Here is a 14530-nt window from a genome sequence, read left to right as displayed (position 1 = left end):
GACATGATACTATACATAGAGAATCCTAAAGATGCTACCAGAAAACTACTAGAGCTAATCAATGAATTTGGTAAAGTAGCAGGATACAAAATTAATGCACAGAAATCTCTGGCATTCCTATATACTAATGATGAAAAATCTGAAAGTGAAATCAAGAAAACACTCCCACCCATTTACCATTGCAACAAAAAAATAAAATATCTAGGAATAAACCTACCTAAGGAGACAAAAAACATGTTTGCAGAAAATGATAAGACACTGATGAAAGAAATTAAAGATGATACAAATAGATGGAGAGATATACCATGTTCTTGGATTGGAAGAATCAACATTGTGAAAATGACTCTACCCAAAGCAATCTACAGATTCAATGCAGTACCTATCAAACTACCACTGGCATTTTTCACAGAACAAGAATAAAAAAGTTCACAATTTGTATGGAAACACAAAAGACCCCGAATAGCCAAAGTCATCTTGAGAACGAAAAACGGAGCTGGAGGAATCAGGCTCCCTGACTTCAGACTATAATACAAAGCTACAGTAATCAAGACAGTATGGTACTGGCACAAAAACAGAACTATAGATCAATGGAACAGGATAGAAAGCCCAGAGATAAACCCACGCACATATGGTCACCTTATCTTTGATAAAGGAGGCAAAAATGTACAGTGGAGAAAGGACAGCCTCTTCAATAAGTGGTGCTGGGAAAACTGGACAGGTACATGTAAAAGTATGAGATTAGATCACTCCCTAACACCATACACAAAAATAAGCTCAAAATGGATTAAAGCCCTAAATGTAAGGCCAGACACTATCAAACTCTTAGAGGAAAACATAGGCAGAACACTCTATGACATAAATCACAGCAAGATCCTTTTTGACCCACCTCCTAGAGAAATGGAAATAAAAACAAAAATAAACAAATGGGACCTAATGAAACTTAAAACCTTTTGCAGAGCAAAGGAAACCATAAACAAGATGAAAAGACAACCCTCAGAATGGGCGAAAATATTTGCAAATGAAGCAACTGACAAAGGATTAATCTCCAAAATTTATAAGCAGCTCATGCAGCTCAATAACAAAAAAACAACTCAATCCAAAAATGGGCAGAAGACGTAAATAGACATTTCTCTAAAGAAGATATACATGGGCTTCCCAGCAAGATCCTTCTTGACCCATCTCCTAGAGTAATGGAGATAAAAACAAAAATAAACAAATGGGACCTAATGAAACTTCAAAGCTTTTGCACAGCAAAGGAAACCATAAACAAGACCAAAAGACAACCCTCAGAATGGGAGAAAATATTTGCAAATGAATCAACTGACAAAGGATTAATCTCTAAAATTTACAGGCAGCTCATGCAGCTCAATAACAAAAAAACAAACAACCCAATCCAAAAATGGGCAGAAGACCTAAATAGACATTTCTCCAAAGAAGATATACAGACTGCCAACAAACACATGAAAGAATGCTCAACATCATTAATCATTAGAGAAATGCAAATCAAAACTACAATGAGATATCATCTCACACCAGTCAGAATGGCCATCATCAAAAAATCTAGAAACAATAAATGCTGGAGAGGGTGTGGAGAAAGGGGAACACTCTTGCACTGCTGGTGGGAATGTGAATTGGTACAGCCACTATGGAGAACAGTATGGAGGTTCCTTAAAAAACTACAAATAGAACTACCATATGACCCAGAAATCACACTACTGGGATATACCCTGAGAAAACCATAATTCAAAAAGAGTCATGTACCAAAATGTTCATTGCATTTACCATAGCCCGGAGATGGAAGCAACCTAAGTGTCCATCATCAGATGAATGGATAAAGAAGATGTGGCACACATATACAATGGAATATTTCTCAGCCATAAAAAGAAACGAAATTGAGCTATTTGTAATGAGGTGGATAGACCTAGAGTCTGTCATACAGAGTGAAGTAAGTCAGAAAGAGAAAGACAAATACCGTATGCTAACACATATATATGGAATTTAAGGGAAAAAATGTCATGAAGAACCTAGGGGTAAGACAGGAATAAAGACAGAGACCTACTAGAGAATGGACTTGAGGATATGGGGAGGGGGAAGGGTAAGCTGTGACAAAGTGAGAGAGAGGCATGGACATATATACACCAAACGTAAGGTAGAAAGCTAGTGGTAAGCAGCCACATAGCACAGGCAGATCAGCTCGGTGCTTTGTGACCGCCTGGAGGGGTGGGATAGGAGGGTGGGAGGGAGGGAGACGCAAGAGGGAAGAGATATGGGAACATATGTATATGTATAACTGATTCACTTTGTTATAAAGCAGAAACTAACACACCATTGTAAAGCAATTATACTCCAATAAAGATGTAAATAAAGAAGAAAAAAAAAACAAAAAAATAAGAGAGGCAATTACCACACAGCATTTCTTGTTTCAGAGCAGTAAGAGGATGTGTAGGTTTACAGGTTGGTATACAGCTTAAAAATTCTTGTAATCCTGCCCATGAAGTTCGTGTCCAAACTGTGCTCTCTCTCCCAACAAATGTGCTGCCATCTCCTTTGTGACATGTTTCTGACGCTTGACCTTGTGTGTTCTGTCTACACACAAACTAGTGACATCCAACATTTATTGTATACAACGTGCCAGGCACCATTCTGAGTGTTTTAAGTACATTTCCTCATTTAACCTGCAATACCTCCCAACAGGAAGGCACACTTTCTACCCATTTCATGGAGGGGAACACCAAGGCACAGAGTTTAGTCAGTAACTTGCCTGAGGTCATTCATGGAGAAGTGACCTCTGGGATTCAAACCCTTGTCTGGCTCAAGAACCTGCCTGCCCAGCACTCCACTCTCCTGCCTCTGAAACAGTGGGGAAGCAGCTGGAGCAGGAGAATTGCGGGGGAGTCAAAGGCAAGTGCTTTTTAAAATTGACACCGCCTCTCCCTTTGCCTTTAATTGCGGTGTTCTGAATCACCACAACTCTGGCGGCTTAGCAGCTAGAAACGGGATCCACAGCAGCCTCTGTGTAGACAGAACGAGCTTCCCGAGGCCTCTTCCAAGAGCATCTTTGCAGTTCCTGGACGTGTTGAGGGTCTAGAAAAGTGGGGAAGAGGGGGCTCTGATATCAAACGTCACCAAGGTAGCCCTCTGTCACCAGACACGGCCTCTCTGAGCAGCATGATTGTACCCTTCATCTCTGCCTTCAATACTATATCGGTGACCCTAATAGACAAATATTATATATATTATATATTTCATATTTAAAACCAGCTTTAGAATCAACCAAGCAAAACAGGCTGCAATCATTTCCTCTTGCATTTTCAACCCTAATGACCATTTCAGAATCCTCAGCAGATTACCCCACACATCAGAAAGAAATGAAATGAAAAAGTCGGGAGGATGAGTTTGGATACGTGAGGAATGGAACCCGTCACTAGGCTTCTTTTCTGGTGAGTTTGCCTACAACTGAAAAACTCTCTGGCCTCTGACCCTGAATGGCCTTTATCTTAGCACAGGTTAATGGGTAAATTCATCCCCAGAGGAAATCACTCTAAGAAGCCACGTTCCAACTGGCAAGCATGGAGAGAGCTGTCACTTTTGTAAGTTGGAATAAACACTGCCATGTGGCTCATCCATGCTTAGGGTCTAATGAAGCAGAATATATAGCTTTCAGAATTCCTGCTAAACATAAGTGAAAGGACAGAGTTCAAAAGAGACACCTTTTCCCAAGGCAGAGGTGGCAATTTGCACCTCCAAGCACACTGGTTTCTTCTAAGGGAGCTGTTTTACCTTGGTTTCTGGCCTAAAAAGTACCACATGCAAAAGAAGTGAAGAAAAGCAGAGCTAATCTCACACTGAGACATGGAATTTTTTCCCCTCATTAAAATAATCAGAAAAGAGTTTATAAGAACATTGAGCTTAATGTTCTAGCCCTACAGCTACTACATCTAATAGGAGTTGAGATTCTCTCTCCAAGCAATTGTCTTGGCACATGTGAAATTGATGATATATATTTCTTTGGATGGGTAACTCAATCTCAGAATATTCCGGTGAGTCTTAAAGATCCCTAATCAGGGAAATGGCATGCACTGACATTTAATCCATTTATATTCTAATTTCCTCCCAGCATGTGGAGGCAGGTCAATAAATTTTCATTAGTAATAATGAAGACCGACCAATAAGTCAAAGACTAACATTTGTCTTAGATTTGAAAATAAATTATATTTATATTTTTGAAAGAAAGGAGAGATAGAAAATATCAGATTCAATATTTTAGACAGACCACAAATTAAACTGTAAGGCTATAAGTGACCAGGTCATAAATTTTAGAGTACCGTGTTCTAAGAAAATTAAGATGATAAAAAGTGATAGAAAACGAACACTGTAGCTGGCCCCTGTGTCTATGAGGAATTAATTAAAATTGAACTAAGTCTCTCTCAAGCTTGAAAACAGCAGGTGACTGAGCCCTCCCTTTACTACGAATTAAGAAGAAATTTTAGTAATCTGAAAATCTTTACAGTTTCACACCCCCGTCTCTGCCCTTCTACTTTCTATCAGCAACAGCTTCTTGGGGCCTGATATGCTGACATTTTCCACCCAAGTTTTATCAGTTTGCCTTTTGAAAGAGTCACAAGCTCATACAAATAGCCTGCATTTAAAAGTTAGTTATTAACAATCTGGAAGACATTTTTACACAGCAGCTCTGTTTCTTGAGCGGTTAGGTTCTCTGGCTAGCCCACGACGCCCACTTCGTCATTACTCATTGCCTTCATTCTAGCTCCTGACGGCAGTATAAAAAAGGAGAAATGGGAGGATGAGACCTGGAGGTCGCCCTGTCTTGGGCCAGTCTGGGAGTTCCACTGAGTCACTGCTCACTTCTGGCCCAGGGAAGGCACAGCTAAGGTAGGTGTATCATTTCAGATCCTCTGTGTCTGTTAATTCCTGAACTGAGTGAGTTTATGTGGGGTGGGAAGGAGTGTTGTCATGGGGGAAGTCAGGTAAAATGGACAAGGAGAGCAGGTTTTTAAACTTTTTAGCTGGAAAACAAAATTTTATACAGCATCCCACCATATCATATAGATACTATGTTCTGAATAAGTGGGAACAGGAGTGACAAGGGCTCTGAGCCCTGCCCATTTAATTTCCTCCTACCCCCTGAAGTGGCCCTTGAGAACTCCCCACAGACCCCTGTGCTACCAGGTTTGAAAGCCACTGAGCTTGATGACCACTGGTATCCCTTCCCATAGAAAACCCTCTGTGAAGCGAGATGGGCCAGGACCCCGAGTGTGTTGGGACTCCCACAGCAGTGCCCCAAAGTTCCTGCCCACTCGGAAGATTCCCTTACAACAAGCCTGGGTAGAGCTGGGTAGAAGTCAAAATGTCTCACCTTCTCAATACCCCTATCTGTAAATCAGGGGTGGATGAGAGTATCCGCACACTGCATTGGGTTCTGAGAATTTAAGTAAAAGAGACCAAGGATCAGACACATCTAACGCAGTGCTTGGTCTATAGATGGTGCTGGATAAATGGTCTCTCCTGTGATTTTATTATTCTTTTCTAGCTTTTGTTCAAAATAACATTCTATACACGATGTAAGTAAATTTCTTTGACACACTCATCTATTGCTCCTTGAAAAGAGCCTAACTTAAACTTCTTAAAAGTTATGAGTGCCTGAAGGCTCAGAGTCACTCATACACAAATGCATTCATTCCCTCAGTGAACGTCTATTGAATGCCTGCTCTCTGCCAGTCACGTGGGATACAAAGACCCTCAAGGAGTGGAGGAAACAGACAAGTCAACAGAAAGTAACAGTGTAGGCAGTAGAGCGATAGAAGAGGTAAGCACTGGTTCTGTACATCTCTGAGGAGCACTCTTTCGACACTGGGGACTGGAATCTTGACTTGAAGGCCCACCAGGGTGGGATGACTGAATCTTGAAGAATGCATTGAGTAGAGGCTGGCAATGCAGATGAAGAAGTGTCTACAGGGCAGTGGATGCAGCAGGTACAAATGCCGGGACACATGGAGGCGGGTGGGAGGGATGGCAGGGAGCCATGGGGGGTGATTGCGAGTGGTTCTGTAAGCAGTGACTGTAGGTAAGATGGAGAGATGTGGGGTCATGCAGAGATGGAGAGAGAGACAAGCTGGATAGGAAGGCAGGGACTAGATCTCAAAGTTCCTTTTATGAAATACTACAAAGGCTGAATTTTATACTAAAGGTCATGGGAGTCTTTGAAGGGTCTTAAACAGGGTCCTGGCCACAGAGCCACAGAAGATGTATTAGATGCTCCCTAGTTGAGGCAACATTCTTGGACTAGAAAAAGGAGATCCTCTGAAGGGACACAGCTCTGAATCCATGTACCAGACTCAAGGGTTGCGAGTGGATTAGATGTCTGCCTTCACTCTGCCCATCAGCCAGGTGATTTTGTGCAGTGTACAAACTGCACAGCTGCAAGGTAGTACCCCAGGCGGGAGGACAGGTTGAGAGTTCTGTCAGAACAATGGCAGAGGCCATGAAATGAAATGAAATCTATAGGAATAAGAGGTGTTTGGAAGAGAGAAATATACAGACTTGGTCATGAGTTGAGACAGAAGAAGGGGTCATGGGTGGCTCTGAGGTACTGGGCTTGATTGGGTGGGCAGAGGTACCAGTAATCATGGTTAAAAATCCAGAAGGAGTACCAGCTTTTGGGAAAAGCCGATCAACTCTGTTTTGGATAGGCTGCCTTTGTGGTTTCATGGAACATCCAGCTGGAAATGTCCAATAGACTGTTGGTTTGAAGTATGGATAAGACATACTGCCTAGTAATGTATATATGGCAGTCATCAATATGCAAAAAAAGAGCTGAAGTTATGGGAATTAAGATCACTCAGGCTATGGGTAGACTAGAAAAGGTAAGAATTTATCAAAGATTTCATTTTAATCATTTATCTTTCGTTGACAGCATCTCAATGAATTGTAGATGGAATAATGACCAACTACACTTCCTTCTTTGTTTTTTTCTTTTCTTTTCTTCTATTTTTTAATTAAAAAATAATTTATGTCCGGAGTTGTGGTACTTGCCATTTGAAAACCTGACCTTAAGTTTCCTTAGAGAGAAAAAATTGACTTTCCCCATCAAAGTCTGTTTAAACCTTAGCTGTGAGGGTGCAGGGAACCAGACACTTAAATCATTTCTGGAAATGTGCCTTTGTCTTTTTGAATCTGATCTGTGATTGTGTTGAAATGAACTTGATGACTTTGGCATTAGGCATCTTAGGAGCTGCTGTGTTTCTGGCTAAATCTGAGTTACTACTATAAAAAAAGAAACTGGAGAAACTAATTGGATAAAAGAAGTTAAGCAATACCATGAATTACAGAATTTCCAGGCAAAATGGTGTTTCAATACCAACACTTTTCTATCACCACCAATTAGAACAAATGCAAGAAGGCAGCTGAGATTGGAAATAAACCATTATCTGGCCTCGAAGCTTAATTGGGATGCAGTCCCTTGTAGCCACAAGCTAATACAGAAGTGTTAGAAGAACCACATTCCAGTGGATTCTTAAGCAACGTGTCTGGAATTGTTAATATACAACAATAGTAAAGACCCAGTTCTAATAATGTGGATGTAATAATAAGAAAATAAACCCTTGACTATCTTTCATTTATTTATTCATTCAATCTACAAGGATTTACTGAATGCATTTTTTTTTTTTTTTTTCGGTACGCGGGCCTCTCACTGTTGTGGCCTCTCCCGTTGCGGAGCACAGGCTCCGGACGCGCAGGCTCAGCAGCCATGGCCCACGGGCCCAGCGGCTCCGCGGCATGTGGGATCCTCCCGGACCGGGGCATGAACCCGGGTCCCCTGCATCGGCAGGCGGACTCTCAACCACTGAGCCACCAGGGAAGCCCCTGAATGCATTTTATGTGGCAGGTGTCCTTAAGCCCCATATGCCCCCTCACTAAATCTTTCATTATGTTGGCCACTGGATTTGCCTTCATGATTTTCTGTCATGAACCTCAGTGGAAATGCCTGCTATATATATATATTCCAAGAGTACTCTTTTACTTGTATGATGGAGTTTCCCATTAGTTGTCTATTGTCTAAGTAATATGATAGTTTCTTTTCAAGAGTACTAGCTTTCTAGGCATTTTTCTAATACAAGGGAAAAGTATCATTGATTCATATGTAATAAGCCCATCTATTAAAGAGGAAAATAAGCCCAGTGCTCATGTCCAGATAACTGGTGGGAAACAGCTTTTTATCTTTTGTATATCTGGGGAGCTAATTGCTGATTTCGCAGAATAGGGACAGTGAAGGCAAGTGTAATACCAGCTATGTTGTGGCCATTCTTCCTTTTGATATGGTAATTATGTTCTCAGAGCTCAAACACTTCATAGGAAGAGGTAGTGACATCAGAATCAGTCCTCATGGGAAAGAAATGACCCAGTCCCGGCAAGGGAGGTGGCCTCAGCAAAGGCCAGCTGACACGTAGGAATACAGCTGGAAAAAATCACAGCGTGCCACATATTCATAGGTTAGTAGGGAGTTTGTGTCCATCAGAAAACAGTTCTCCCGAAACACCTAACCCTTTTAGTGTGGATGACATCCTTCAGGTTAACTACACGATCAAACAGCTGAGCAAAGGGAGGAGGGCTTCAAGCTCAGCTGTGAGGAGATATTTGCCAAATGCACATTTATCAGGGATAAACGCAAAGCAACGCACACAAGGCATCTTGGTTAAGGGGAAATGATTTAATTGTAAAAGGTTAGCTTTATACATTGTTCAGGAAAGCATCTATTGTATAAACAACCTAATAGCCAGCATAATTTTTTTGGTCTAAGTAAATCTTTAGATCCCCTTTTTGTATTTATGCTATTTAGTTTTTATCCCAGAGATGTGCATGTAATTTTGCTAACCAGTAGTATGCTTTAGATTTTCAAATTCTAAATTCTGCTCTATGAGGAGGTAGAACCATAAAGGGAGATATCTTTAGCTACCCAAGTGTTTCTCCTTCATTGGAGCTTGTTTGCCATTCTGGCAAATGTGTGGATGGAGAGTTTTGCATGTGAGTAGGTCCAGGGCAGATGGTAACCTGAGGAAACAACTTCAAGAGAGACACAGGTAGGAAATGAAGGTTCTAATTGTATATAAAGTAGGTATGTCTGTGGCAAGGCGGAGATACAGAGTTACCTAGACAAGGGAAAAACAATAGGGCCATTTTGGAGAGGTAATTGCCCCAAATTTATTCAGTCATTTGTTGAGTCTCTTTACCAGGCATTATTTATCACCTGCCTTCCATCTTCACAGCTCTCTACCAGGCATTAGTTTTGAACCTGGAGACACCAAATAATCAAGGCCCAGCTGACTGCAACCCACCCAGGTCACTTGTATGGCTACTCTGTGTACAGATTCTTCTTGATCTGCAGGAGGGAGATGCTTTCTAATTTAGGTAATAGGTTGAACTTGTATAATAGTTAACTGGTTTTATTTTAAATAATTTCCTTTTAGATGGGTAAAAATATTTTCTTACAGAAAAAATTCCCTCCCAGATTGGTCCTCCCTCTTCTTTCCATAGAATTAAAGCAATTTGGCTATTAAGATAGAAAAAACTTACTAAAAATTTTTTTCTTTTTGACTCCATTTGACAAGCCTCGTTGTTTTCTTTATAAAAGCACATTTGGGGACTAATAAGAACCTGCTGTATAAAAAAATAAAATTCAAAAACAAAAAAAAAAAATCAAAAAATAAAAAAAAAAAAAAAAAAAAGGGCTTCCCTGGTGGCACAGTGGTTGAGAGTCCGCCTGCTTATGCAGGCGACACGGGTTCGTGCCCCGGTCCGGGAGGATCCCACATGCCACGGGGTGGCTGGGCCCGTGAGACATGGCCACTGAGCCTGCACGTCCGGAGCCTGTGCTCCGCAACAGGCGAGGCCACAGCAGTGGGAGGCCCACGTACCACAAAAAAAAAAAAAAAAAGCACATTTGAACTCTCCTGTATCTTTCCTTGACCTCATTCATCAGTCCTGATAAAGCTAATGTTCTCCCTTGCTCTTGACCTACTAATACAGGATGCAATCAACTCAGGCATCTTTGTTCTTATGGTACACACACAATATTTTAAATTTGAAATGGGTTCCCTTGAAAGAATAAACAATCTTTTTTGAAGGTCTCTTTGGAGTTGTTTGTTACAGAGCTGTCTGGACATAAGGAAATGGCCTAAGCACCCTTGATGGCCCCATTCAGTCCTCCTGGACTCTAATTTTAAGCAGGAATTTTTGTAACTTTCTTAACTGAGTTCAGTGTGTTCATTTCACCACAGTGAACAGCTTTACACGTGATCGTATCTAGTATTAGGAGAAGATGATAGTGTCGGGGATATATGTATATCTATAGCTGATTCGCTTTGTTATACAGCAGAAACTAACACACCATTGTAAAGCAATTATACTCCAATAATGATGTTAAAAAAAAAAAGCAAATAACAAAAAAAGAGAGAGAAGATGATACTGAAAAAGGTGACTTTTCATTCATCCACGCATTCATTCAACAGACACTTACTGAAGAAGTCAAAAGGCCAGACTCTAAGAGCTCAGCATACAAAGATGAGTAAGACACAGCCACTACCCTCGCTAGGGAGACAGAAATGTAAACGAATAATGGCCATCTGTGTGAGGAGCGCACTAATGGTAGTATACATCGGTACAATGGTGGGCCCCAGGAGAGGGCAGTGATCAGAAGGGACCTGGCTGAGCCTTCCCAAGCAGAATTACTTCCTGTTGTTTCCTGATTTTTATGGTGCCCCGATGATAAATGTGCAATAACAGAGAATCACTCTTCAAAGCAATTTCTCAAGTACCAAAATATAACGCTGTGTTCTGGAAAGTAGGACAGCTGTAATCACTCCTCCACTTATATCGCTTGCTGCAACTAAAGAGGAAGAATGCTTTGTGCAAACACGCATTTTGTACCTTTGCTGAAGAATGGATGTGATCTGCTTGCAGAAATCTTCTCCATTTTGAGAAAACTCCTTTAGGTTCTTGTATACTTTATTATACTGAAAAAGATGCACAGGAGGTTTATGAGCACTTCCAAAGACTGAACTCCTATAAATTCAGAACGGTGCTGTAATGATGACTGTCGTTGTAAATGATCACGCAGCTACAGAATGCACACCTTTTGGGTGAGTTCTTAAAATAAAGATGAAGTCTCTTCTGCGTCGATGTGAAAGATCCTGGAGAACTTTTCAAAAATAAAGCTGGTCTACCTGTCTCTTCCTAGGCCAAATGCAAACAATTCAACAGTGGGGTGCATTTGGATTCCTGTCACCCCTATTATTCCCAGGAAGGCTAAAAGTACATTCTGAAATGCACTGTATGTTCCCCGCAAATTCCAAAATACTATCCCTGGACCTCATGACAAACCCTGAACCATTAAAGTGAGTACTTCTTGGCTGAGATAGAAAACGTAAGTGAATAATTTGGTAATAAAATTTCTCCTAGGCCCCTCTATGTCTCATTTAACTCTAGTAATAAGAATGTTATAATAATGAGTTGAACATTTTGGTTGAACCAAACCTAATAAATTTATCTATATATGAATTTAGCCTGTAGACACAAAAATCAGTCAAAAGATTTTGTCATGTGACTTCGAACTCCACAATGTTATTCTGAAAATTGTATTGGTAAGGCTAGACATTGATGACAATAGATTTTAAGTGCCCAGATTGAGAGGGCAAGTGTCAATTGATTCTGCTGCTTCCCTGACACAGAGTGGATGAGTGTGGTGATCAAGTCTCAAACACACTGTCTCAGCGTTTCCATCTGGGAGGTGCGATAGCCCAACACATTTTTCAAAATAAGATTGTACACAAGAGGACGCAACTTCTGTGTAGACTGAGTGCCGTGTGGTGGCTCTTTGTTCATACAGTGAGCCAGCCTCTTCCAGCCCTCAAATGTCTCGGGCATGCTGCTGGTCACTTGTTGAGAAGGGGAAAGGGAGGGAAACTCACACTTCCTGAGCACCTACTATAGGGCAGGCATGTTCCCATTATATGAATCCTCAGAGCTGAGACAACCTTTCAGCTATAGCACCTGGAGTAAGCAGCTAGCAGAGTAGCAAAGAGGACATGGGGCACAGAGGTAGAAAGACCTAAAGAAATGACCTAAGCCAGGTCCCTGCCTTCAGGGGTGGAACCAACCAATACTTAAGATGTAGAAACATAATCCTATAGATACCAAATCTTTTTCTCTTTATGCAGTAGTTTAACTTTCCTCTGAATTTAACACAGAAAGCCATGGCAGGATTTGGTAGACACAAAATAGGAGCAAACAGCTTCACTGAAACTGCCTGGGACACAAAAACAACTGTGAGAGGGCAAAGCTCTTTAGAAGGACATTGTTAACTCCTAAAGCAAGGTTTGCAAAAATTCGGTGCCTATAGGCACCTGGATGAGGGAGGCGCAGGGTGGGGACAGTGAACTGGACAGACAGCTGCCACAACAACTCTGGACCATGGACCAGCTTTTTTTGTGCAAAAAAGCTGAAATGAGGATCGGTATCTGAAACATAACTTTTAAAATTTTGCAGCAAACAATTCACAAAATTTTCAACTCTCTTTGCCAAGCAAGCAAAACATACCTGTAGTGCAATCCAAGTGTAGCCTCTGTCATGAAGAAATGATTCTCCTCTAAGCCATGAGAGTAAAATCACTATTGGACAACCAAGCTTTCTCATTTTTATTTCCACAAACATAAGTTGTCATCTATGAATGACGTGATACTTTCAGGCCTCCTTCCTCCCCTTACAAGTACAATGCAAGAGTTTGGTAAGCATTTTTAAATTGTTTAGCTTTTTTGTTTATTCCTTTGTTACCTAAACACTTTCACCCTTAAGGCTTTCATTTTCTTCCCATAACACCAAATAACATCCAATAAAACATACGTAGGTATCATGAGAAGAAAATAGAGACGTGTTGAGCAGGCACGTGCCCTTGGAATAAAGTCATTTCTCAGCCCCTCTCACCCTTAGCTGTAGTAGCCATGTGACTAAATGCTTCCCAAAGAGGTATGGGTGAAAGTTTTGTGTTGGGTTTTAGTGAAAATTCCTTCCTCCTTTTTCCTGAAACCTGGACTTAAAATGACAGCTGATGCCGTAAGGTGATCTTGAGGATGGATGCCACATGCTGAGATCTTAGATCAGAAAGCGAGAAAGAGCCTGGGTCCCTGATGCCCTGGGGGCCACTGCAGAAGCCCCCAACTCTCTACTTTTGGACTTATTTTATGTACGAGAGAAATATAACAGTAGGCTTTTTTAAAAGCCACTTTTATTTTGGGTTTTCTAAATATGCAGGTAAACATAGCTCTAACTCATACACAGTCTTTTAACTTTTTATTTTAAATTATGAAACATTTTTATGTTTTATAAATAAGAATGATACAAACAATAATTATGATACACATTATATTCTCACTACCTAAGTTACAGAGATATTGACACTTTGCTTCTGCTTTTTTTAAATAACAGTTTTTCCTTTTAATAATTTCTTTGACTATTTTTGCACATTTGTTCTTCCATATCAACATTTGTCTAATTACAATTTTAAAAATCCCTGTTGAGATCCTAAGTGGAATTGCATTACATCTACATATCTCAATTTGAGGAAATTAACTTTTTTATGGTATTTAGACTTCCCACTCACAGGCATAGTAAGTCTTTTCATTTGTTCAAATCTTATTTCATGTTCAATAAAATTTTATGGTTTTCTTTATAGGTCCTGTAGCATTCTTATTTACTTAGAAATATCTCACAGTATTACACACTATTAAGCTATCTTTTAAAATAGTCTCTTACCTGTTTCTCTCTCCAGATTACACCAAAACAGAAATAAAGACCCAACAAAAACATCAGGGGGCCATGTGCAGGAGAGAAAGATTTGGATGCATGCTTGCAAAGTGAATTTTTCTGTTCTCAAACACTGTAAGGCTGGGGCTGGGAGAAGACAGAGCAGAGAGTTGGATGGAAGGATGCCTTCCGAGCAGCACAGAGAAGAAACTCCCATCAGGAAAACTAGGAGGGGAGGGAAGGGACTCTGAGATGAGCTGTCTTAGGACATGGACCCCCATCAGCCCACCATCACCGGAAGAAGCGATTTGCATCCAATAGTCCTGGGGAAAGAATAGGGTGCCTCAGATACCATGTATGAGGATGAGGGCAGGTAGGGGAAAACTTGCCCCTAACCAGAGTGGAAATGAACAGAACCAGTTGAGAATTTTTCCCTGTCCTGGGGCTGCAGGGGCTACTGCGTTTCCCAAACTTATCAAGCCATCAAAACTCTCCAAGACGGGCTTCCCTGGTGGCGCAGTGGTTGAGAGTCCGCCTGCCGATGCAGGGGACACGGGTTCGTGCCCCGGTCCGGGAGGATCGATCCCACATGCCGCGGAGCAGCTGGGCCCGTGAGCCATGGCCGCTGAGCCCGCGCGTCCGGAGACTGTGCTCGGCAACGGGAGAGGCCACGGCAGTGAGAGGCCCGCGTACCGCAAGAAAAAAAAAAAAAAAA

At 41.2% G+C, this 14530-nt stretch overlaps 1 protein-coding gene across 3 annotated transcripts in view; it reads right to left on the bottom strand.

The window, feature by feature from the left end:
• NOSTRIN (nitric oxide synthase trafficking) overlaps positions 1-14530 on the bottom strand; it is a 64635-nt gene that overhangs the window by 43779 nt on the left and 6326 nt on the right. For all 3 annotated transcript variants that reach the window (XM_007452613.1, XM_007452612.1, XM_007452611.1), the window contains exon 2: positions 10945-11030. In XM_007452613.1, coding sequence (XP_007452675.1) covers positions 10945-11030 — 86 coding nt within the window. The remainder of the gene's footprint in view (positions 1-10944; positions 11031-14530) is intronic.

The sequence above is a fragment of the Lipotes vexillifer genome, unplaced genomic scaffold (assembly GCF_000442215.2).
Source record: "Lipotes vexillifer unplaced genomic scaffold, Lipotes_vexillifer_v1.1 scaffold454, whole genome shotgun sequence".
NCBI classification, from domain to species: domain Eukaryota; kingdom Metazoa; phylum Chordata; class Mammalia; order Artiodactyla; family Lipotidae; genus Lipotes; species Lipotes vexillifer.
This window is presented reverse-complemented; position numbering and strand designations above follow the sequence as displayed.